The sequence below is a fragment of the Mauremys mutica genome, chromosome 8 (assembly GCF_020497125.1).
Source record: "Mauremys mutica isolate MM-2020 ecotype Southern chromosome 8, ASM2049712v1, whole genome shotgun sequence".
Lineage (NCBI taxonomy): Eukaryota > Metazoa > Chordata > Testudines > Geoemydidae > Mauremys > Mauremys mutica.
In genome coordinates this window covers 20,469,654-20,495,126 of record NC_059079.1, presented here as the reverse complement: position 1 = coordinate 20,495,126, position 25,473 = coordinate 20,469,654, and the positions used below count along the sequence as shown (strand labels likewise).

General features: G+C 39.4%; 1 protein-coding gene across 1 annotated transcript in view; it reads right to left on the bottom strand.

Moving 5' to 3' along the window:
- The window catches only part of LRRC7 (leucine rich repeat containing 7), a 352,531-nt gene that overhangs the window by 155,057 nt on the left and 172,001 nt on the right, over window positions 1–25,473 (bottom strand). Inside the window, exons 7-8 of the mRNA XM_045028890.1 lie at window positions 21,311–21,400; window positions 14,728–14,784 (exon numbers count right to left, since the gene is read on the bottom strand). Coding sequence (XP_044884825.1) covers window positions 14,728–14,784; window positions 21,311–21,400 — 147 coding nt within the window. The remainder of the gene's footprint in view (window positions 1–14,727; window positions 14,785–21,310; window positions 21,401–25,473) is intronic.

The following is a 25,473-nucleotide window of genomic DNA, read 5'->3' as shown; positions in this document are numbered from 1 at the left end:
ACTTTAGTTCATGAACAGTGCTATATGAAAGAGTTTAACTGCTAAGACCATCTCACAATTGGAAATGAGCTGAATATTCCACCTAAACCAATCTAATTATCCTTCTAGAAACAATAAACAAGCTCACAGGAACACTAAATGCATACACAAAACAGCTAACATAGTGAGATTGGTTAACTAGTGGCCTTGAGTATTACAGTCTAGCATGTAATAATCTGTTGGGGCAGAGGGGTGGAAATGGGGAGTAGACTGTATTCTCACAGGTGCCATTCCAATATTATATATACAAAATATGCTTATCCAGTGTGAATTTGTGAACAGACTGCAGTTTGGTACTGTATTTCAGAAATTAAGTAGTCATTTAAGAATAACACAAATGCCAATGTAAATTTAGGTGGAGAAAGTTAAAAAAATAACTAATACTTAGCGCTCATATAGCCCCTAAAATGATTGAAGTGCTTTAAAATATTAACTAATTTATCTTCAACAAAAACCCTTAATTATTCCTGCTAATGCATACAGGGGAAACGGAACCTTCTGGCCTGGTCTACACTGCTGCTTAAGTCGATGTAAATTGTATTGCTCAGAGGTGTGAAAAAATCCCCCCTCCGACCCCCCAGAGCAACGCATCTTACATTGACCTAACATGGTGTCTACACTGCGCTATATCAGCGGGAGATGCTCTTGGGGAGGCGGAGTACTGAAGTCGTCAGGAGAGTGCTCTCCCATCAACTTATCGTGTCTTCCCGCTGCATCCATCGCAGCAGTGCAGATTTAGCATGCCAGTATGGACAAGCCCAGAGACATGAAGCAACTTGCCCAAAACCACATCATTAGGCAATGGAAGAGTTGGGACTAGAAACCAGGTCTCCTAACTCCTACTCCCATGGTTAATCCCCCATGCTACCTACCATGGCAGAAAACATGTGAGCCAGTAGTTTCTATAATATGCTGGAGAGTTTGTATCTGTTCTATGGTGATATTCCAATTTCTCACTTATTGTATATTTGGTTCAGATTCAAGTGGAAGTAAATGTCACAAGACTCCCTCATATACCTCTTATTGGGTTCACCGCTGATCCCTCAATGATCCCACTCTCTTCTAGTTGGTCAAAGTCTTAGTACTTTTCTGTCTGAAAATAAGGGTAAATCCAATGAATGAGGTTTTCATAATATTCCCTTGGCAAGTGGTATAACACGCCTGAAATTGCTTTGCATTCTTGGGCTGAAATCTTGGCCTCACTGAAGTAAAATTCAAAATTTTAATGATAAAATATTGTCCAAAATAGAACGGATACTCTTTTTGCATATAATTTGGTGGAAAATGTTCTTTATGGTGCTAGAATATATATGTTCAATTATGTAAAAATAAAACAGCAGCTAAATATAAGGTAAAACAGAGATGTGCTGCAGCTTGAGACATTCAAAGAGGCAGATAGAAAATAAAGCAAAATATTACACATAATTTTTACCACTATTTATCACATATTCACAGGCAAGTCTTAATGATTTATCAAGTGGCCTCAATTCCTGATAGAATGTTTCTTTATTAGTAATCCTTTGAAATAAGACTTTGTTGGTGTCAAAAAACACAGTCTATACTTTTACATCAATATATTTTATTACAGTTGAAAACAAATACAGTGCAATCACACACATAAGTCCTACATTCTATAGAACATATTTTATAAGCATTAATTCACATTAGAGGATTGAAAGTACATAAATGTAAATAGGCTAATTTACATTGTAAAGTACATCTTAACACAAGGAAAAAACGACTACAGTAATCATATCCTATAAAGTGATTTCATTTTCCCTCCAATTGGTCAGTACAAGATTTCAGCAATGAAGGACAACTGCATTAAAATGATCACAAATAGAAGGGACAGAGATAATATACGAAGTAAAAAAACAACCTTTCAAAACTTCTTTAATATGATTGACAAACATATTAGAAAACAACAATGTATGTGCTCTTCTCCAAAGAGATATTGAAAAGACTGTTACTATATAAAAGCAATCTTATTTCTCTTAGTCATGATAAAGACTTACCGTTCTTAGAAATTTTTTAAAACCTCCAGGATTTTGCCTTGCCCAGAATGTGGATGTTACGTGCTGATTCACCACCCAATTCAAACCTTCAACATTCTGAAGTTCTCCATTTGAGTATAATATTTCCACAACATACTACTGACAACAATAACTTAACCACAGGGGCAAAACTGAAATATTTAAAGCTATATTCAGAGAAAAAACATGTCAGTAAAAGAAGACAAACCCAGGATTGTGGGAAGAACAAGGATGGCTTAAGGCTCCTTGACCATAGTGAAGGATCTGAACCATATAGTCTTCTGACTAAATATTTAAAGGGGACTCATCCCTGATCAAAAACTTACAGCCTCAATTTTGCAGAATGCATCGTCACCCCATTACTCAATTTGCCTGAGCAAATGTAGTTTGGATGCTCAAATACAAGGTGTACAATTTGAATATACAAAAACCTGGATGAGATGTTGCACCTGAGAAAACTACTGCAAACAAATTATGCCTGAAATTATAGAGGCTACTTTTCAGAATTTGTTCCAGTGTCATGGCCTTTTCTAGCCTGCCAGGCAAGTGAATCCTGAGACATAGAGAGGTAGATATGCAAAAAGTCATCAAAGGGTAACATTATTTTCTAGTTGATCTGTGTTTCCAACACATGAACCTCTAAACATCTGCATCTTTGAAAATGTCTCCACTGTACACTGTTTCCTGAAAGCGTAACATAATTCCATTATGTCAGTGTCAGCTCCCACTGTCAGGACCATGGAAGCAGTAGGAGGGTGAGCTACTGTTTTAGGTGGGAAACAGTGACTCACTATGATGAATAAGAGAAATAAGAATACTTTTCAAAAATTAATAGTAATCTCTATTTCTCAGATTTATTGCTAACGATTCACTATTTGTTCACAATTATATTTATTACCTATCCTATCTGGCATTCTTTAATGTTTAATACTACTTCATCTCTATCTGAAGGACTCCCAGGAAACCCTGGAAAAGTATTTTCTCTAATCATCACACATCAGAAAGAGCAAACATCACTCTAAATACACTGCTATCTTTTGCAGAAATCTTTGAGTGCATTAAAGTGTAAACAGATTTTTCTGGCTGCCCAGTCTAGACAAAAGCAAGTGTCATTATGCATATTATTTCATAAGATGTGAAACACTGATATTCCTCTCAGAAAGTCAACAGGATATTAATGTCCCCAAACATTCAATTTAGGAGTGACACATTTGTTACTCTGATGAACAATGACTATTCAGGACAGGATTTTATCTAAGGATATACATAATTCAATGCAAATTAATGAGTTTATAAAGCAGAAGTATCCAAATCGGGCTTAAATGTGGTTGTTAGAAAAATTTATGCCAATTATTATAACATTTGAAATGGAATTTGAAGATTCATTTTGAACCATGTTGTAAAAGTCTCCATCAACTCCATTTGAAGGATTGATGGAGATTTACCCAATCCTGAGTTGCCGGTATGCATAGCAACTCAGCAGTGTCTTGACACAAGTAACAGAATTTTCCTTAGGCGCACATGAACAGAATGCAGAATATTGATGGAAGACCTTTGAATCTCTGGATTTTATATATTTGCTATTACACCTGAAACACATTGGGCTAGACCCAGCCCATAGCAAGGCGCAGTAAATTATTTCGCTGCTACAAAAGCAGACTGGGGTGGTTATTTTGACAAATTCCCTCTGAGACGCCCCACCACTCTAGGAAAGGAGTAAACATTAATAAGTCTATACTTTCACAGCATACCTTTCCCAACATGTTAGTATAAATATGCCACCAGACACATTGGGGAGGTGGAATAAAGGCTCCACCCACTCCCTGCACTCTCCTGCCCATCTGTGTGAGGGGAATATGTAGTAGTTTTGAGTAGCTTGTTTCCCCTTGCAGAAAATGATGTTATAGTTCACCGGTACAGGAGAGTAAGAGGGTGCCTTATGTCCCCTGTACTCTCTTCTACCAGTGCACCGGTCATGCCCTTGGAAAACAAAGTTAAAATGGCTATTAAAAGAACATTCAGTAGTAACTCTGAAAGAGGCTAACTGATCAATATGAACATTTACTGAGACAGGAAGATTGAGAAAATAGATAGTCATATATTATTTGCCGCTAAGAGAGCAAAACCACATCCTTTTTCTATATTGTAAATTTACACCTAGTTTGAATGCCAACACTTTTGCATTTCTGTTTTACTAGAGGCAAACTGATCCAAATTGTGGAAGATCTGCTGCCTATTACTTAATGTATTGAACCCACGTGTCCAAAAACACACATCCTTCAAACTGCAGGTCTAGGATGACACAGCTAAATTAAAGATGGTGATTGCCAATGTGGCTCTACAAAGTAAAGTTGACTCTACATAGTGTAAGAGCTCACTTACATAACAATTAGTAGCATAAAGATTTCTGTATTATTTAAACATATGAATAAAAATTCATAGAGACATTGATACTGATTTTATATATATAAAATCTAAAACCTGAAGGCGAGACACATCTAGTAAACTCCACTTCCAAAACTGCAGAAAACCTTATAGGTACATTACGCTGTACAGACAGTTCCTCAAACTCAATTAATGAAATACTTTATGCACCTTAGATTTTGAAATAATCATGCAAATTTGAGAGTCATGATTAGATCAGTCTTCACATGGAACTCCCTATTGGAGTTAGAGGGAGTTCCATATATGGAGCTCTTAAAGGATTGTATTCTATACTTGCAGTCAAAATCATAAAAGGGCTGAGTCTTATAATGAAGTTAAAAAGAGTTTTACCTGTGTAACAAGTGTAGGGTCAAACCTTATACTTTTAAAGGCTGCACTTTTGAGATTCTTCTCTTTGAAACAATGTTTGGTAAGTAGGTTCAAAAAGATATGAACACAGACAGACACAGGATCAGACCAATTGTGCTAGGCACTTTACAATCATATAGATATAGAAAGACACAAGTTCCCTACTCCAGTGATCTTACAATCTAATTTCAGACAAGGCACACTAACTGACATTATAAATAAGAGGGGAAATGGAGAATAAGGGTAACAGTGAGATGAATAGGCCTTTACATAGGCTAAGAATGTACACAACTTATGGTTACACACACATTTACATAAAATATAACCACAAACTCCACATATCAGCATATACCTGGGTATGCTATCTAGCCACTGAGGATCAAATGCATTACTTTTGATGAGACATTGTCCTTTATTAATAATAATCTTCTAATATACTTTTAGATTTCATACATCAGTATGAATGTCAGCAGTGAGAATGGTCCAGTCAAAAATACCAAGGCCAAATCGTGTATGGGCACTATGTAAGTTCACAACTTGGGAGGAGTGGGAGAGGCACTCCCATTCCTTGTATCTCCTCACAGTTTCTGGGCAATAATGGCAGTCTCTTGGTCACAAGGAATGCACAAGGCTATTATCCACAGTGGCTCTTGCATCTTCAGATTGAACAGATGGGGCAAATAAGGTCACAGAGAAAAAAAAAGAGTATGCTGAATCTTGTAATTATGTGGCATAAGGTTTGCACTCTTTTAGCTCTGCAAAGCATTGTATCTGATACAGGCATTGTACCTGCTTCATAGCAGAGTGTTGCACCTGTTCATAATCCTTAATGAGGACCAATGCCTTAAAGGCACAATTGATCCCAAAGTACTGTAACTATATAATGCTGTAGTCTTATAAATGCCTCTTTGTAATGATTAATGATCTAATATGTCTAGTACAAGTTTTAATGTAGACCGAATTAAAAATATTAAATACATAATTCATCTAAAATGTCAACAGCCAGGAGATTGCTTAGTTACATACAGAACATGTACTGCTAATTTCAATTTATTTTAAAATGATATATTTGACAAAATCTATTTTTATGTGGTGCATCATGTGTTTTATTAGACAGAAGAAATAAAACAGTAAACATCAAGGCTTTTTATAGCAATAATAGCATAGCAAAATAAACCAACCTACTTTTTCTCTGTTTCATGTTTTCATATTTCATATTAATCTTCTGTTGAAACCCCCCCTATTTTTCAGTTTATAAAATAGTAATAAAGCTGAATCCACTTAAAAGAATTAGCAGAATACCTAGTTAAAAGAGGAATTTGTATGTGCACCAAACATGAGTAGTGTAGAACAACCCTTTAATTAATAATAATGGACAAAAAAGCACATCAAAGAACCAAAAAGGGAAGCACCTACAATATAAGGGCTATTTGGTCTGTCAGAGAAGTAGTCTCTGTGTGTCAAATATGTACCTATTAAAAAGCAGAGAACTTTTTGCATAAAACCATTATGATTCTAGCAAGTGTATATGAAAATCACATCTCAATGTTCAGACTGTATATAACAAAAGAATAAAGCTACAGTCTCATCTGTATTGAAAACCTTGAACAAAAGATTGCAAATTATGGGATGGATCTGGGGCACCATAGACTGTAGTTGCAAGGACACACTCCAAACATAGGACATATTTTGTAACATCTTGTTTCCTAATGTCACATTTTATTCTACATATCAGTCTAAAGAAAAAGAGTTCTTAGAAAGCAATTTTTGCCAACTTCTTTAATTGTAATTGTATAACAATGTTGGGATATAAATTTCATTTACAAAACAATGCACAGTGCCATACAACTAATCTTGTAGGCAGGATAATGGAAATTACTTATTCACACCTGTCCAGTTCTGAATATGCAATGAAGTTATGAACAACTGTAGCTTCACTGATTTAATAATGAAATCCATTAGGGACACGTCTGGTAAGGGAACAGACAGTTAAAACACACTTTTCTCTCTCTCTCTTTTATGAAAGAATTTACTGGTAATATTGTTACCTAAGACTAATATAAAACTGATACAAAATTGTTATTAGACCAATTTTGCAAGCTTTGGTCATGTTGTGAAGTACTTACTCATTTACTTCAATGGGACTGTTTAAGAATATTCAACCTGTTCAGCACTAAAAGACTAGTCCTGACATTTTCTCTGCAAGAAGCATAAAAACCTCTTTAGCCTTTCTAATAATCTACTTCTGATGCAGAAGTCTTTTCATATGTGGAACACCCAGCAAGATCAAGGTAACACCTTAGTTTATATATTATACAAAGTGCAAAAATATAAATGAAAAAAAAATTGAGAGAGAAAGAGAAGTGTATTTAATTGCTTTTTTCTTTACCGGCTATTACTTCTATACAAATGATATACTACATGCCTCTCACTTTGCCAAAATATTGTATCCCGCAGCACTCTGGCAGTCCTACCCAATTGTGTAAGATCATGCTGCTCACTAAGATCTGGAGGCTCAAGACCCCTAGTACTGTTACACAAGTATGAGTGTTTCACAGTTAATTATGTAATTTACTTATATAATAATATCACTGTATCATTCTCCATAGCCCTGGGTGCAGGATGTACATGAAATCTAACATCATATTAAAATAAACTTTCCATAATAAAAAAAAATAGCACAAACAGCCCCACTGCCAAAACTAAAGTAGTAAATAACATTATTACAATCCATAGTTAAGTAAATGCTTGATCAATAGGACGTGCTCTGCACTGCTGTATAAACAGTGGTAAACTCAGGCTCTCGCAGATCCGCAAAGAGAGTGAGTTCCATTTTAGGGAACCTCTATTAAAGTTGCACCATCTCCAGTCCTCAAAAGAGTGCATGTACAGACTGTCAGAAAATTCACCTTAGCTGATCTGAATTGTCATGGTGGATGTGGAGAGAGGCAGTGTTTAAGGTAGCTGGGTCCTAAACTACATCACAATTTACATAATAGAACCCAACCTCCTGAAGTGCACTAAGAACCATATGAGAAGCCAGTGCAGTTCTGATTAATGTGCTGCTACATTCTCCTCTAGCTAAGTCTGTGAGTGATCTCCGTGATGGGTAGGACCAAATAGAAATCATCGCAATAGTTCACCCTGGAGGTAGCAAGGCATGGATAACTATTATAAGGTCCACAATATCAAATAAAGGCTGTCATCTCCTAGATCACTACGGATGACAAAAATGTTACAAGCAAGCAAGCATTTACTACCTTGTACTCCAACAACAGGCAGTAGCTCAAAAGGCACCTTAAAAGTGCACACCTCTTGATAAAAGTGTTATAATTTTTCCCTAGCAATTCATCAAATTGCTTCCCCTATCAACCTACATTCCTTCCCCCCTCTCTCCCCCTGGATTGAGCTTCAGCCTTCTCATCATCACATAGTTCCCAGACTCAGCTAGGTATTGGGGAAGCAAGGACACTGCATAATCTTTTCTGCAAAGTAAGTTACACACTGATGCCACCACAGCACAAAGAATCTGATCCAAAGTCCACAGATATCAATAGAAATATTTCCACTGACTTCAGTGAGTTTTGGATTGGGCCAAAACATCTTACATGGGGCTGTCCATAAACTATGTAACATCAATTCTGCATGTTTGTTTCACTGTTACAAGGGGTAGATGGGTTTTGAAAAATCACCAAAAAATGTGTTAGTTGATTTATGGAGAGCACTAGTGGATTCACATACACATTACACAAGAAAGGGTAACAAATTAGAACCCTACAGGATCATATGTGAAAGGGCTGTTGGAGTGAACAGGATTAACACAACTGTTTTGAGACTAAATTTCCAAGGACTGATAAAACAAGGAAAGACTTAATTTATTCCTGGATGGTGATGACTTAGTTAGCCGCTGCTGTGCAACGTACAACTTTAGTTGCTGTTTAGGTCAGTGTTTTCATTGCCCGGTGTTCTGTATTTACCCCCGCCTCTTTTTTGGGGGGGAGGGGGGATGCTAACTTCTAACATTCTTAGGATGATTAAAGAGGAATTATATCTTTGTATAAACAGAATCAAGAAATAGTTATCTTGTTTATTTTTCTAAGCCAAAAGATGGCCCTGTGAAATAGTTTGTAATGTTGCTTAAAACAGGGAGATGGTTTGAGTTTCATAATTATCGGTCGAAACTCAAACTTTTTATTCAAAGCATTTAACAGATGTAACAAAGAAAAAATATATACTTTTGTAATTTCATTATGTATCGGTTTAGGTCACTAATATAATATTAGAAGTGATTTTTCAGTATTGGTCAATGATTTCTCTACTGCTTCCAATCTCCTAATATTTCCACATGTTAAAAAGCTCATAGCAAGAAATATAAATATTAACTAAATAAGCCAAATGAGACAAAAATGAATGATTAATTTACAGTAAAAATCCTGTCAGAATGTTTGTACAAAGTACAATGCAAATTAATTAAACAAGGAAAAAAGATTATACTTTATAAATCTAACTGTGTAATGTTTTCTGTCAAATAAATTACTATAGACAAAAGACAGGAACACCAAATACTATCTTTTAAAATGAAAGAAAGATATTTACTAATCCATATACAACAGATCAGTTTCATATACCGGTATTAGTCTGACTGTTCTATAGGCCTGTTAAAAAGGATTATGAGATATATATTATTTAAAAAACACCTTTATTGCACAATGCATCACTAATTTCCATCAGGACAGCGTCCAGAAAAAAATTGGAATGTTTGGGCATGCTTTCAGACACCATGAGTCCTTCTCTGATAATCTTAAAACAACAGAGAAAAAGAAAGCACTGAGCATTTTCATGTAAATTGTAGTAAATAAATATGCTGGAGATTTATTGCTTGCGTAGAAAGCCACCTTTCAGCAAGGTACAGTAAATACAAATAATTTAATATCCCTTCATAGTCAGTTACCATGGATACTTTTTACTCAATAGAAATCATGAACTGTGTACTTGCATGAAATATTGCAATCGTTAAACTACAATAAACAAAAAAGTACTTAATACTTATCTATGCCAAGAATCCAAATATTTGCTTCAAAATACAGTATCAAAGACAGCTGTGAGGACATGCAGAATTTCAAGTATCTACTACTCTCCTATATGTATACCTAAAATGTTTTTTCTAAATTATATTTAATATAAAAATAGAAAAAAAAACCAATAAGGCAATCCAGCTCCTATTATTAGGAAATCAATAGAAGCTGATTTAAATGGAAGCATGGTCAGACAACATGTTTAAAAAATATATTCAAAACTACATTTCTCAAAATGAAATTCTCTTTTCACTTCTTTTCATGCTTTGCCTTCCATTAGAATCATTCAAGTAATTTCCATCTACAACCAGATTCTCTTACTCAATAGTGTACTCAATCTTGATCACCAAATTCTCTCATCAAATCGCTGAATGAAAATGTAAGTCTTTCAAGTCCGTAGATGGAAGATCCAGATGACTTTTTGTACAGCTATGTTAAGGAATATTTTAATTTATACTACTACTACTTTTAACGGACAGACATGCCTTTCATTTAGACACTGTATACTGGTCATAATAATACTACTTTTATTTCCCGAGCAATGCATTCAACTTGAGGCATTTCTCTTTGGCTGTAACACAACAACTTTGAAACACCATTGATTTTGGTGCAAATCAAAACACTAGAAAAGCCTGCATTCCCTTAATCCACCCTCCCCCTGCCACAATTTCCCTGTGTGCCACATTCCCACAACCCTCTGTTTCACGGACTCCACCAATAGTACTCACCCATTCCCTCATGACAGGGCCTATTGTCTTATGGTCTTCAGCTACCTATTATTTTCTATACATACCCCAATTAACTGTGCTGAATTTGAGCAAAGCATAAGATGGAATTCACCTACTAACCTGGAAACAGGACAAGGGGTTGCAGCGTATCCCTCTGGCTGCTATTGCAGTCTATGTTTTAATGGGAGCCAATCCACTATACTGGGACATCTCATTTGTTCCCTTACACAGAAAACTCTTCTATGGCATAAAGGTGGTGCAAAGGCAACCTTAAATAGCCACCATACCTACAGTTCCAAAGTGAAGTATAAATGACCTTTTGCCAATGTCCTCCACCTCAGGTGAATTTCACCTTATAATATTTCATAATGTAGATTTCCCATTTCTCTTATAGTCTTAGCTACAACCTTCAAATAAGTCATTTACATAGGGAAATAATATTTATTTCCAGGTCTTATTAGCAGGGTATATAGATACTTTCTGCCATAGCAAAGAGCAGAGGACATATATGGACAACTAGAATTTCCTCACTGTTTTACAAGAGTCAGTGCAGCATTCGCAAAGCCAGAAATGTCTTATCCACATCATTCTGTTTACGAAGCAATTAACTATTGGAAAAACACAGTGTGGGAATAAAACTACCTATCAACCTCAAAAAAAGTATTGTTTAATTGTTTTGAAGGACTGAAGCTATGTAGTTATTAAGAAGACAAGCTACACTGTGAATCTTCTAAATAGAATCACCATCCTAGAAACTAGAAATTTCCCTGCAAAGCATAATTCATTATAGAAATACATACATACATACATACATAGTGATAACTGGCCAAGTTTATGAAGGCCCTACACTCAACTTAGTGGTATTTGTCTATCTGTAATGCAATAACTTTTGAATGCTGCATCCAATCAATTCCAAAATTCCAGGGGAGTGTTCTAAGCGTCAATAGCCAGAACTCTATTGATTGTAATGAAAATCAGAAAACCAAAAAGGGAAAAATGGAAGACACACGAAGCCCCTGCCAACTCTTTAGCTTAGCCACAGCCTCAAGCATCTCTGTAATAAGACTGGAAATAAGGTGTTCAGACTGGAAATGAAGAATAAATTTTTAACAGTGAGAGTAATCAATCATTGGAACAATTTGCCAGGGGTCATGGTGGATTCTCCATCACTGACAATTTTAAAATCAATATTAGATGTTTTTCCAAAATACATGCTTTAGGAATTATTTTGGGGAACTTCTGTGACTTGTGTTATACAGGAGGTCAGACTAGAATGATCGTAATGGTCCCTTCTAGCCTTGGAATCTATGAATTATCTATAGATCTATTGTACTCATTGCCTCCCAGCATAACAATGCTCCTAACTCATTTCTGTTCATCCTCCCAAGAGAGTTTAACATGTTGATACCCCAAACTATTTATTTCCTGGGCAGAAAGAAGAATAATGGTGGGTCAGGGAGAGGAGGAAGGGATTATTGGGGTTTGCACACAGCCACTGGCATGGGGGTAGAATGGAGGACACTGGTATGGGACATACAGAACCCCTGATGGGGGAGGGGGCTGACAGAGACGCTAGCACAAGGGTGAAGTGGACATGAGGGTGAAATGGAAATAGAAAGAAAAAATGGGAGGCAGACAGAGCTCTTGCCATCGGGGCGGGGAGGAATGGGAAAAATGAGGATTCACATTGAACCCCTGCCATGGAGGGAATGAGTGACACTGTCATGGGGGGCACACAGAATCCCAGGTGGGGGAATATTGGAAGACCCCGGTGTAAGGGTAGGGGGAAATGGGAGGCATGGGGTGAAAAGGGAGGAATAAGATTGCACTCAGCATTCCTGTAAGGGAGGGGGATAGGGGACCTTCAAACAGAGAAAGGGAAGCCACAGAGCCCCACAGAGTAGGGGGGAATGGGGCACACAGAATCCCTGGTGAAGAGGAGGTTGGAGGATTCTGGTATGGGAGGATGGGGGAAATGGGGAACATAGGGGAAAAGAGGGGAAGATTGAGGAAACCTGGTATGGGAGAAGAGGGGTACACAGAGCTCCTGGCATGGGAAGAAAGTGGAAATAGGGGTGCACACAATGTACTGGTATGTCAGGGAGAATGGGGCACACAAGCAACTGTGGTGGGTGGATATTGTGGGGTTGCAGGGAATCCCTGAAAAAGAGGGGATGGCAGGGCAGTACACAGGGAGTCTGTGGGGGGTGGGGGAGAGGAGAATGTGTGTGTACTCCTTACATCCCTCCATTCCCATCCAGGAGCTCCCTGTAATACAATAAGCCCTGGTGTGTGTGATAAGATCACCCTATACAAGCTATGAAATATGTGACTCCCTAGCATTAATTGTGACAGCACACAATCTGTACCCAATCCTGCTGCAACTGAAGTCAATGGCAAAACTCTCCATTTTTGGAAGTAGGACTGGGCCAGAGATATAGACTACCATTGATAGCATAAGTTCTATTGGAGGGAGCTGATCCTGCATTCCTGAACACTCAAAACAACCACTGACCATCAGTAGCTGGAAAGGATAAAAAATGATAAATGATTGTGTAGCATGTTTACAAGGAGTTGCTGATTGTTACAGGAGTTTCCTGCCTGTTGAAAATTTGCATTTTATTTTAGTCCTTTGTACAAGAGGTTGACTTCTGCAAAATTGGTCTAGTGTACAGAAATAAATGTTGCCTTCTGGGTCATGCAAATCCTCAATGGCTGCACATGTACTTTGCTGGACAGGGCCCATATTTTAATGCCTTCTCAGTAACAGCATAAAAGACGGCTACTCACCTGTAGTAACTGTTGTTCTTCGAGATGTGTTGCTCCTATCCATTCCAGTTAGGTGTGCGCGCCGCGCGTGCACGGCATCTCGGAACTTTTTACCCTAGCAACCCCGGCGGGCCGGCTGGCGCCCCCTGGAGTGGCGCCGCTATGGCGCCCATTATATACCTCAGCCGGCCCGTCCACTCCTCAGTTCCTTCTTACCGCCCGTGACGGCCAGTTGGAACTGTGGAGTGCTCTCTGGCCTCCACAACCCTAGCTCTCGCTACTTCTTGTTGTACATAGCTTGTTTAGTGTTAGTATAGTTAGTTCAGTAGTTAGTTAGTTAGTATTTTAGGTAAGGATAAGGGGGGTATTTCCTCCCTTCCCTTCCCCAGTGCGGGCTCATGCCCAAGGCACCGGGCTTTAAGCCCTGCGCAGCGTGCCAGAGGCCTATGCCGGTTGGTGACCCTCACGGCTCCTGCCTCCGTTGCCTGGGCGAAGGACACCTAACTGGAATGCATAGGAGCAATCACTCGAAGAAGAACATCTTGTTTCTTTTACCAAAGTTATATGATTTCTAGAAGAGTGGACATAGTTTATACAGAAAAATTACTCCTAACTATTGTTAAAAATCTCCTTTCAACCTCAGAAAAATGTTACCTTCCTTTAGAAAACACCAGGGACAAATTCTGCCCTCAGATACCTACCCACTGAAAGCAATGAGAGCTGTAATCAGACAAACGAAGGCAAATGTTCCCCTTAAAATCTCTAATGTTCAAAAGGTATTTTGATATGTGCATTTCTTTTTAAAAGTGCTGCTTATAAGGTAAATTAAGTAACATATAATGGGGCACTAGCAAGGTTTGACAAATACTGATTTTCAACAAATTACTGAACTGTTAGCTATCTTATGAATAAAGTATTGTTGACTAAGCTAAGATCACAAGTGTTTTGCCCTAACTTTTGCATCCTTCATTGGCCAATTTTGTTTAGGTTTTTTATTTTAAAATGATGCATATTGAATTATACACATTAATTTGTGGAGTAATGTTTTACCTGTCTTCATCCCCCTGCATATGTGATTTGCTCACCACTTGCATGCACAACAACTTCTTGTCTAACATATTCCATAAATATGTAGTTTCTTTACACAACAGAAAAAAAATAACTTACATAAATATAACTTACATAAAAATAACTCAACCAGATTGCACAATTATCAGTGGAAATATTTTACATTGTTTGTGAACTTCAGGACAGAACTTAGTTAAAAAAAACCCATTAAATCTCACTTACTTTGGTAGAGTTTTCAAATGATTTTCTCTTAACTCCAAGATACGCAATTTGACAAGTCTAGAAATACCAATATAAAACAGTATGATTAATACATTCAAGTGAGAAAATACTTCTGAAACCAGTAAGAATTACTGGAGAATTGTTTATTCCAGTACAAAAAGATTTAGCCACATATTTGCATTACATTATTTTTATGTACCTGGCCAGTCTCTGCTGGAAAGTACTACCACAGGGGTCGGCAACCTTTCAGAAGTGCTGTGCTGAGTCTTCACTTATTCACTTTAACTTAAGATTTCGCGTGCCAGTAATACATTTTAACGTTTTTTAGAAGGTCTCTCTCTCTAAGTCAATATTATATAACTTATAATTGTTGTATGTAAAGTAAACAAGGTTTTCAAAATGTTTAAGAAGCTTAATTTTAAATTAAATTAAAATGCTGATCTTACGCCACCAGCCCACTCAGCCCACTGCCAGCCTGGGGCTCCGTTCACCTAGTTTGGCAGCGGGCTGAGCGGGGCCTGCGGGACCCCGGTTGGTAAGGGGATGGCAGCCGGGACCCCAACTGGTAGCGGGCTGAGCGGGGCCGGCTGCCAGGACCCCAAACTGGGGGTGCAGGTGGGAATGTGTGTGTGGGGGGGGAGGGTGCAGGAGCTCCCGTTTGGTGCTCAGGGTGGGGGTTGGGATGTGGGGGGTGCAAGAGTCAGAGCATGGAGTGTGGGGGGCTGGGTATGTGTGGGGGGTGCAGGAGTCAGAACGGGGGCTGGAAGTGTGTGAGAGGGTGCAGGAGTCAGGGTGTGGGATGGCTGGGTATGTGTGGGGGGTTCAGAAGTCAGGGCTGGGGTTGTGGGGGGTGCAGGGATCAGGGCAGAGGGCTGGGTGTGTGTGGGGGGGTCAGGGCAGAGGGCTAGATGTGGGGGGGTTCAGGGGTCAGGAGCTGGGGTGCTCAGCTTGTGGGGGTGCTCCCAGCACCCTGCCATTAGCCGCTCACGGCACGGGGCTGGAGGGGATATGCCCCGATTCCACCCCTTTCCCCAGGGCCCCATCTGTCCCCACATCTTCTCTGCCTCCTCAGCGGAGCAGCGAGCGCGCTGTGGCTCCGCTCCCCCTCGCAAGGGCGATCAGCTGATCGGCACAGGGAAGGAGAGGAGGAGAGGCAGGAAAGCACCACACTGGGGGAAGAAGCAGAGGAGGGGGCAGCTTGGCTGCTGGCAGGACCAGGAGAAAGCAGTGGGCGGAGGGGCTGAGTGGGGCCAGGACCCCGGCAGACAGCAGGTAGCAGCGTGCCATTAAAAATCGGCTCGCGTGCCATCTTTGGCATGCGTGCCGCAGGTTGCCGACCTGTGTGTCAGTTGCTAGAAATAATTCTAAATCAATTTTTGATGATTATTCAAACAGGAGAAATATGGTGAAACTTAATTTACTACAAATATTTCCAGTTCTGTTATAGTAATCAACTTCAGTTCAAGTTGCATCAAGCTTTGATTACTGGCAATAGGTTTTGGTCTGGAAAATCATGAATACCCATGTAAAAGGATTAAAATTGTTTAAAATATTTAGAGCACTTACACAGATGCATGGCATTTTGAATGACTGTTCACAAGTTTACACAATTTTTTGTAGAGATCATAATTTCTTTTTGCATTTTTGGGCCTTGATCCTACAACTGACTGCACACAGGCAGACTGCTACCCCAACACAGATCCCCACTGACTTCTATCGGATTGAAGCACAAGCCTTTATTTGCCATGCGCATAAGTGCTCTGTTGAATTAGAGTCTCTATACTGCAGTAATTTACATCTTCAAAACATTGTACAAATATTAAATAATGAATACTCATAACACCCTTTGAGGTAGAACAGTAAGTTCACAAATGGGAAAAAACTGAGACAAAAACAGGGACACACAAAATGGGGGTTGAGGATCCAGGATTAGAACTCAAGAGTTTTTGGCTCTAAGTTTCAGTGCTCAGCCATGGTGACCATCAAATGTCACCCATTGACTTCAATGGACTTCAAATCATGCCGCTATTCCTGGGTTCTTTTATCTTAGACCATTGTTAATCCCAGTGGTGAAGGGTATAGGAGCCAAGGGATCTCTACTCCTGACCCAACGTCCTACAATTTCAGCTGTAGAGAATCTGTGGAGTGTTAACTGTCGCAATAATTAGGCCTGCAAATAAAGCCTAATTATAAGCTCAACTGTAAAAAGTGAGAGAAAGTTCATAAGATGTCATGGTAACCTATTACAATAAATGTAGATGGGGAAAGGTGCAAAAAAGAGACAAAGACTGAATGTGTTCAAACAAAAAGGTCTCCTGATATTATAATTCAAGAACTGTGTTAAAATCATGCCTGGTAGACAAAGAACAATGTGAGACCAGAAATCAATTAACCAAAATTATTGTGTCCGAAATTAGTTCTAATTGGTGGATAAAAGATTGAGAGAATGGGCTATTGCACCCAACACTCCCTTTTGAGGTTCTTTAAAAAAAAGAGAGAGAGAGAGAGAGACTTTCAGGGGGAATACAGATGAATGGATGGAGGCTACTCACGATAATGGCTTACTTAGTCTCCACACCCTCTTACACCAATGTGTCCTTTTCATTCCCTACCTTATTTCTTTTCTTTTCTCTCTCTCCTTTTCCCTTCTGTCTAGTATGAGTCTGACTTAGCTGACCAGGACTGTATATTTTTCAATACTACTGTAAGCCTGTGGCCAGATAGAGGCAGCAAAATGCAATTCTCTAAACAACGGACACTGGCACAAGTTTGCCATGTCTTGGAGTGGCTGATAAGACTGCATGCTGGGCCTATGTTTCTCAAGAAGTAAGTTGCAAGTGAGTCTCAGCACGAGAGACACAAGCTGCATTTTCTATCTGAGCTGTTATTTTTCCCCCCCTTTTGTGTTTGTCTTGTTTTGGCTTCTAGGAAACAGGATTGGAAAACCAACAGCTCCAGTCCATCTTAACTAACTTCTCTTTTCTCCTGAAAAAATAATTATTATTACTATCTTTAATACCATCTAAGAGACTGTCAAACAAGGGTTTTTTTTCTTCTAAAAACTCTTCAGATAAAGAGAAAGAGAACAAGGGATTGTTAAAATTAAAGCCTTATTTAAAACTTTACATTTCAAGTGCTTTAATTGTCTGTCTTCTTTTCTGTATCCTTAATAAAAGGTTAAAAAAATGGTGCATTTGCCAAGGTACTATGTGGGCTGAAGTCTCTATATACCAAACCACAAACTGTGTTTAAAACTGTAATGTTGGACAGTTTCAGGGTCATGTTAACACCTTTGACTCTTTGGGCCCATATGCTAAATTGAAACAACAGAATTCTCTAAAAGCAGCAAAGAGTCTTGTGGCACCTTATAGACTAACAGACAGTTTGGGAGCATGAGCTTTCGTGGGTGAATACCCACTTCGTCGGATGCATGTAGTGGAAATTTCCAGGGGCAGGTATATATATGAGCAAGAAAGAAGCAGGCTAGAGATAACGAGGTTAGTTCAATCAGGGAGGATGAGGCCCTCTTCTAGCAGCTGAGGTGTGAAAACCAAGAGAGGAGAAACTGGTTTTGTAGTTGGCTAGCCATTCACAGTCTTTGTTTAATCCTGAGCTGATGGTGTCAAATTTGCAGATGAACTGAAGCTCAGCAGTTTCTCTTTGAAGTCTGGTCCTGAAGTTTTTTTGCTGCAGGATGGCCACCTTAAGATCTGCTATTGTGTGGCCAGGGAGGTTGAAGTGTTCTCCTACAGAATTCTCTAAGTGATTTGGGAGCATGCAAAATTTGTACCAAGCATTGTCTTCCCATGACTGACTGATTCCACTCTGCTCAGGCCTGAACTTAGTAAAGGATTCTGTTAAACTGGGTTAACCCACATAATTCTTTTGCAAGTTTGCCACTCCTAAATAGTGAGGCCATCCAAAAGCCATGCCACTGAAATCTTTAGTTTACACCACACTATCCTTCCTATATATGCGACGGGAATATATTTCAGAAAATTTTAGAGGGTTTTTGAGTGATTTTGTTGATATTTTTATACCCCTCTACCTCTAAAGTCAGGCTCCCTAGATACCATGAATCTAACTGTACAGACCTCTGAGGGAAGGAAAACAATCAAAGTGCATGATAAATCCAATATGTACCATATATTGAGGGGATATCCCTGTGGTAAACTGCAGAAGCATGTCATGCATTTATTTTCCACTGATCTTTGACCACATTGCCTGCCCTCCACACAAAACCATCTCCCTTGAGATTTACTCAAATATTTCAAACCCCAGAGTAAGCTAAAACAGCCAACATTTTTCTTCCTGTTTCTCTTTAAGCGGGAATTTTTTCTCAAATTACTCCTGTCCAAAGCCCAGGACTGGTAAGATTCAGTTCCGGGTCAGTGTTTTGAAGTAAAAAAAATGTAGCAGCTTAAAATTCAATACCTCATTATCCTGCAGGGCTAGAAAAAGGTTTAATACCATTGGAAAGAGAAATTCCCAGATTACCAATGGGACCCAGCATTTACTTCCTAAAATAGCATACTCTGAAGTCATGACTTTTTTATGTACAGAAAAACTGTTTTAAATTATCAGATCTTTTATGGCTCCCTCTGAGCCCTGTACAATCGGACTCATGGTAACTAAGGCAACCAGCTTTATATGCAGAAGGTTACAAGAAATACTACCAATACATTTTTTTTAAATAAATCTAAAAAGTATTCCTAAAACTTTTTTTCTGAAACATATTTTGCAGCTTACAAAAAACATGAAAGATTTTGTCAACATTCATCTGCATAATTAACCTGTGGCTTAACCACTCATGAATAGTATGATCATCCCAAACCCATACTGATAAAACCTTTATACCACACCACCATGTATGACAATTTCTATATCGGGATGGGCAAACTATGGCCCAGGGGCCACATCCAGCCCTTCAGACGTTCCCAGCTCCTGCGTGTAGGAACCGCGGCCAATGGGAGCTGCAGGAACGGCGTCTTCTCGTTAAGAGCCGGATGGGGGACATGCTGCTGCTTCTGGGAGCTGCTTGAGGTAAGCACCGTCCAGAGCCTGCACCCCTGACCCCCTCTTGCGTCCCAACCCCCTGCCCCAGCCCTGATCCCCCTCCTGCCCTCGAACCCCCTTGGTCCCAGTCCGGAGGACCCTCCTGCACCCCCAACCTCTCATCCCCAGCCCCACCCCAGAGCCCTCACCCCCTCCCACACCTTAACCCCCAATTTCATGAGCATTCATGGCCCGCCATACAATTTCCATACCCAGACGTGGTTCTCAGGCCAAAAATGTTTTCCCACCACTGTTCTATATCCCCAATACATAAGGTAAGTGTACTTTACATATTTACTGTACATACACAATGTATGGTAATACAGGGTGAAATCCTGCAATCCTTACTCAAGCAAAACTTCCCTTGACGCAATAGTTTTATTTAAATCTGGACTTCAGGATTGGGCCTACAATTGGTTACATTGAAGTGGAAATCCAAACAGAGATGCTGGCAATATCTTGAAATTAGCCTGTCTCTTTCAGCAGTCATTGGAGTGGCCACACTGCACACCCAGAGAGCAGAACAGAAAAAAGTGAAATAACAAACAGTGATGATTTGTTCAGTCCAAACACCATTAAAATTACTGTGTGGTCAATCATAGCTAGTGCTGTCTGCCATCTACCACAAAGCATTCAAGAATTGCGCAGACACTGCTGGGTCAATTAGCTAGCCAACTTCAAGGCAGTTTCCAAGGGCAACGTGTGCAATAGTGCATTTGCAACATCCTTATTGCCAACACTCAAACTGTATTTGCTACCCTGTTTCTGCAGACTCAGCTTTTTTTTTTTTTTTTAAGTATCGCCTGCTCCAACTTCTCTTATTTCTTGTTTTTTCCCCCCCTGCTCCTGGGTTTTCTGTTTTTCTATTTTCTCAGCTTTGTCTTCTTACTACTCTTTTCACTTCTTCTCTATATCTATCAATCAGTCTACATTCCCTTTTTCCTCTCTCTTTGGCTCTTACTTTCACATCTCTACTTTGGCTCACTCTGCCACACACATTTTTCTCTTTCTTCCTGACCGGCAGCCCTTGGATTCCTCACCAGAGGAAGCAACCAGAAATAGACCCTACCAGAACAGACCTTACTTTGTTCCTTCTGTCCTTTTGGCCAAAAAGTAGCAGTCACTTTTGGTCAAGGACAAGCAAAGAGAAGCACAAACACTGGCCACTGAGAAGCTGGATCAAAGTATTGCAGTAAACCAAGTTGCTTACACAGTGCTGGCACACACTAGCTAATTCTGGGGGTCATCAGTCTAACTGCTTTTATTCTACTGTCCTCTAGCTTGGCACTATTCCTCTTCCCACATCCATCTCTTCCTAACTCATTTAATAGCTCCCCACTACTCAGGATCTCTTCCCCAACCTCCCAGCTGAAACCAGTTCGACTCCTACCTCTTATCATTCATCAGAACTGGATTGCAGAGACTAACAATCATATTTTTTGTTTTTCGTGCATACCGTTTCTAAATGATCTTTTAAAACTAAATTAATTGCTTGTGAAGTGGTAATGTGGTTTAACAATTAACTTACCTTCCAAAGTTAGCTGGAAGAAACTCCAGAAAGGCATCATTTAGGTAGAGCTGGGTCAAGTTTAGAAGCTGCGTGAAACCATCTGGCAGCCTAAAAAGAAGTTAAAGATTTAGTCCTTGAATCTGAGTTGCTATAGAAACAATGCAAATGTAAATCTCTAAGGAGAACATGGTAAGTTCTCCACCCTCACACCCCTTAGCTACGCAGCTTATGAAAAAGAAGAATTTATTGAGAAACTTGTTACAGATGGCATTTTTGCTTGTTATTAAAACAAATAGCACACAACTTCTCCCTGTTACTGTCACAGGATTAAATTTATGTGCCTGACACATTAAAGCGGCTTCATCCTTCTCTCTTGTCCTATTTTAAGCTTTTTATCAGAGGATTTTTTTTTTTACTGAAATGGCAAGCATATGCTGAGTGCTTCACTTTTCATAACTTCTTGAATGGGGCTCTATTTCTCTATGATATAGCATGTCTTTTGATGATAAAGGTAGTAATGTAATTGTATATACATTAGGGGGCTGTCAAGCGATTAAAAAATTAATCACATGATTAATCGCACTGTTAAAAACAATAGAATACAATTTATTTTAAATGCTTACTACCTTTTCAAATATATTAATTTCAATTACAACACAGAATACAAAGTGTACAGTGCTCACTTTATATTTATTTTTATTACAAATATTTGCACTGTAAAAAACAAAAAAATGTATTTTTCAATTCACTTCATACAAGTACTGTAGTGCAATCTGTTTGTCATGAAAGTTGAACTTACAAATGTAGAATTATGTACAAAAAAACTGCCTTCAAAAATAAAACAATGTAAAACTTTAGAGCCTAGTCCACTCAGTCCTCCTTCTTGATCAGCCAATCACTCAGACAAACAAGATTAGGTACAATTTGCAGGAGATAATGCTGCCTGCTTCTTGTTTATAATGTCACCTGAAAATGAGAACAGGCATTCACACAACACTGTTGTAGATGGCATTGCAAGATATTTTAGCCAGATGCACTAAAGATTCATATGTTCCTTCATGCTTCAACCCCCATTCCAACCATGCCTCCATGCTGATGACGGGTTCTGCTTGATAACGATCCAAAGCAGTGCGGACTGATGGATGTTCATTTTCATCATCGTGAGTCAGATGCCACCAGGAGAAGGTTCATTTTCCTTTTTGGTGGTTTGGGTTCTGTGGTTTCCGCATCAGGGTGTTGCTCTTTTAAGACTTCTAAAAGCATGCTCCACGTCACGTCCCTCTCAGATTTTGGAAGGCACTTCAGATTCTTAAACCTAGGGTGAGTGCTGTAGCTATTTTTAGAAATCTCACATTGGTACCTTCTTTGCATTTTGTCAAATCAGCTGTGAAAGTGTTCTTAAAACAAACGTGTGCTGGGTCATCATCCAAGAGTGCTATAATATGAAATATATGCAGAATGTGGGTAAACAGAGCAGGAGACATATATTTCTCCCCCCCCCCCCCCCAAGGAGTACAGTCACAAATTTAATTGACGCATTTTTTTAACACGCATCATCAGCATGGAAGCGTGTCCTCTGGAATGGTGGCCAAAGCATGAAGGGGCATATGAATGTTTAGCGTATCTGGCATGTAAATATGTTGCAATGCCGGCCACAAAAGGACCATGCGAATGCCTGTTCTCACTTTCCAGAAGTGGTCTGATCCTGTTGCTGCTGAGAACTTTGGGCTCATTACTGAGCTGAGTCATGCTGAGAGGAGGGAAACGCAGGTGGCACACAGACAAATCTCCCAACCCTGGGCCAGCTAAGATGAACTAAACTGGCCCTCTGCATAACTTAGAGCAGCCACTGGGCTGCTGGGTAGAACAGTCTCCTAAGGTAAGTCTACATTGCAATAAAATTCCTAGAGCAGTAAGTCTCAGAGCCCGGGTCAATTGACATAGGTTTAAGCTCATGGGGCTCAGGCTGCGGATCTAAAAACATATCCCTAGAGACCTTTCCATTGGCCTCCAACCACAAGCAACCTCCTGGCATCAGATGAAATCAAGAGAGACTGGCACAAAATAAACTATGCTTGCCCAGGACTACCCCTGTTGGGGGAATAAGCATCCTCCTCCTATATGGCAGCTTTAAAGCTACAACACGTTGCAGAATGCATAACATTTTCAACCTGGTGGCATGCAAACCCAGTCACTGTTTGGGCAGAATGGAGTTATCTAGGTATATTGGCTAGGCAACCCAAGGAAATTCCATACAACAATACATTATTTAGATAATACTGAGGTGGGAAAATTAAGCATTTAGCCACTGACTTTAACGAGATTACAATTGTTCTGTTGGATTGAGCCATTGTACTCAACACCATGCAGAACTGAGCCCATTAAATAGAAAGTCTTATACCTCAGAATAATTAAAAAGATGCTACAGATGCCAAGCCAAACAATGTCACATCAAAGAGCTCAAATATTACATTATCTCTTACAATTTTTTATTATCACACTATAATCTGGCAATTATTCAATGAACACTAGCATACGTTTTAAAACAATCTACCACACCATATATTCTGTATGAACTAGGGGCCTGATTGGAGAAACCCTTATTCACATGACAGTCCTCACATAAGTCAGGGTTTGCAAGATTAGGCACTTATTTTTCAAAATGTGATCATTTAATTTATAACCAGTTTTAGGTTTCAGATTAATACAGGAATGAATTTTGAGTCCTTGGACAAATAACTCAATTAACACAAGATTTCATCTTTTCTTTACATCAGTGTTTCATTTCGAGTGTCTTCATAATACACTATAGGGCAAATCATAATATATAGATCAATAACTCAGTAAGCTCCATTGCATTTTCTGTCAAAGGTTAATAACCTGAAATCAACATTTACAGACTTTAAAATCCACAATCATTAAAAGAACATATATGTACATTTAAAATGGCAATGTAATTTTAGAACAAAACTTTGGACAATAAAATTTACTGCAGGAAACCACACAAATATACCATAAAACAAGAAATTACATTTAATGAGCACCTGAAACAAATGCTATTACCAACATTTCAGCCATCTCTTTTTTTCTAGCTTGCACAGTACCTATACGATAATCTTAGACCCTGATTTTGCAGTTGTGCTTGTGCATAAAACCCATTAATTTGAATGTCAGATGTTATTAAAGAGCTCTCTGCTTATCTGTTGCATCTATTGCATACTAATTAGTAACTCACTACCATAGCTGGTGTTTTAAAATGTTTAAATGTCCATTTTGAATGAGAGTGAGTGAGTGAGTGTGTGTGTGTGTGTGTGTGTGTGTGTGTGTGTGTGTGTGTGTGTGTGTGTGTTCGAAAATGACTTTTCCCTTTACTCATGCTTCCAGCAGTTGATGACACCAGGCATCAAAAATAGTACAATACTGCATTCTTTATTGTTTGGTATGTTTAGGTTATCAATTTTTACAGGGGAAAAGTAGAAAATCTTAAACTCAACACTTGGGTCTTGACCCTCCCAAAGACCTATGAACATATCTGTAAATCTTTGCAGGATTGAGACCTTGGAAGAATAATAACAGAAGGTTACTTACTGTAACTGGAGGTTCTTTGAGATGTGTGGTCCCTATCTGGATTCCAAATGTGGGTGTACATGCGTGCCATGTGCCGGAACTGTTCACAGTAGTGTCCACTGACCCGCACATGCATCGACCACATGGTGCATCAGATGCTTTAAGAGGCCATGAGGGTCAACGCCACTCCAGTTCCCTCTTACCAGGCAGTAGCAAAGCCCAGAGCAGAGGGGATGGATAATGGGATTGAAATCCAGATAGGGACCACACATCTCAAAGAACCTCCAGTTACAGTAAGTAATCTCTTCTTCTTCATGTGATGGTCCCTATGTGGATTCCAAACACGGGAGAGTAGCGAGCAGTACTCAGTGCGGAGGCGGGTGCAAGGGCTCTCCAGAAGTCACAGTCAGAAGGATGGCACAGCAAACGGCCGCATCTGCCACCACGGTGGGGTGAGGCATAATAAGTGGTAAAGGTTTGGATGGAGGACCAAGTGGCTGCCTGGCACCTGTCCTGCCATGGGACGTCTGCAAGGAAAGCTAATGTGGCAGCATGAGACCACATGGAGTGGGCTGAGACTCATTACAGGAGGTGGGGGGGGGAGCCAAACGGAG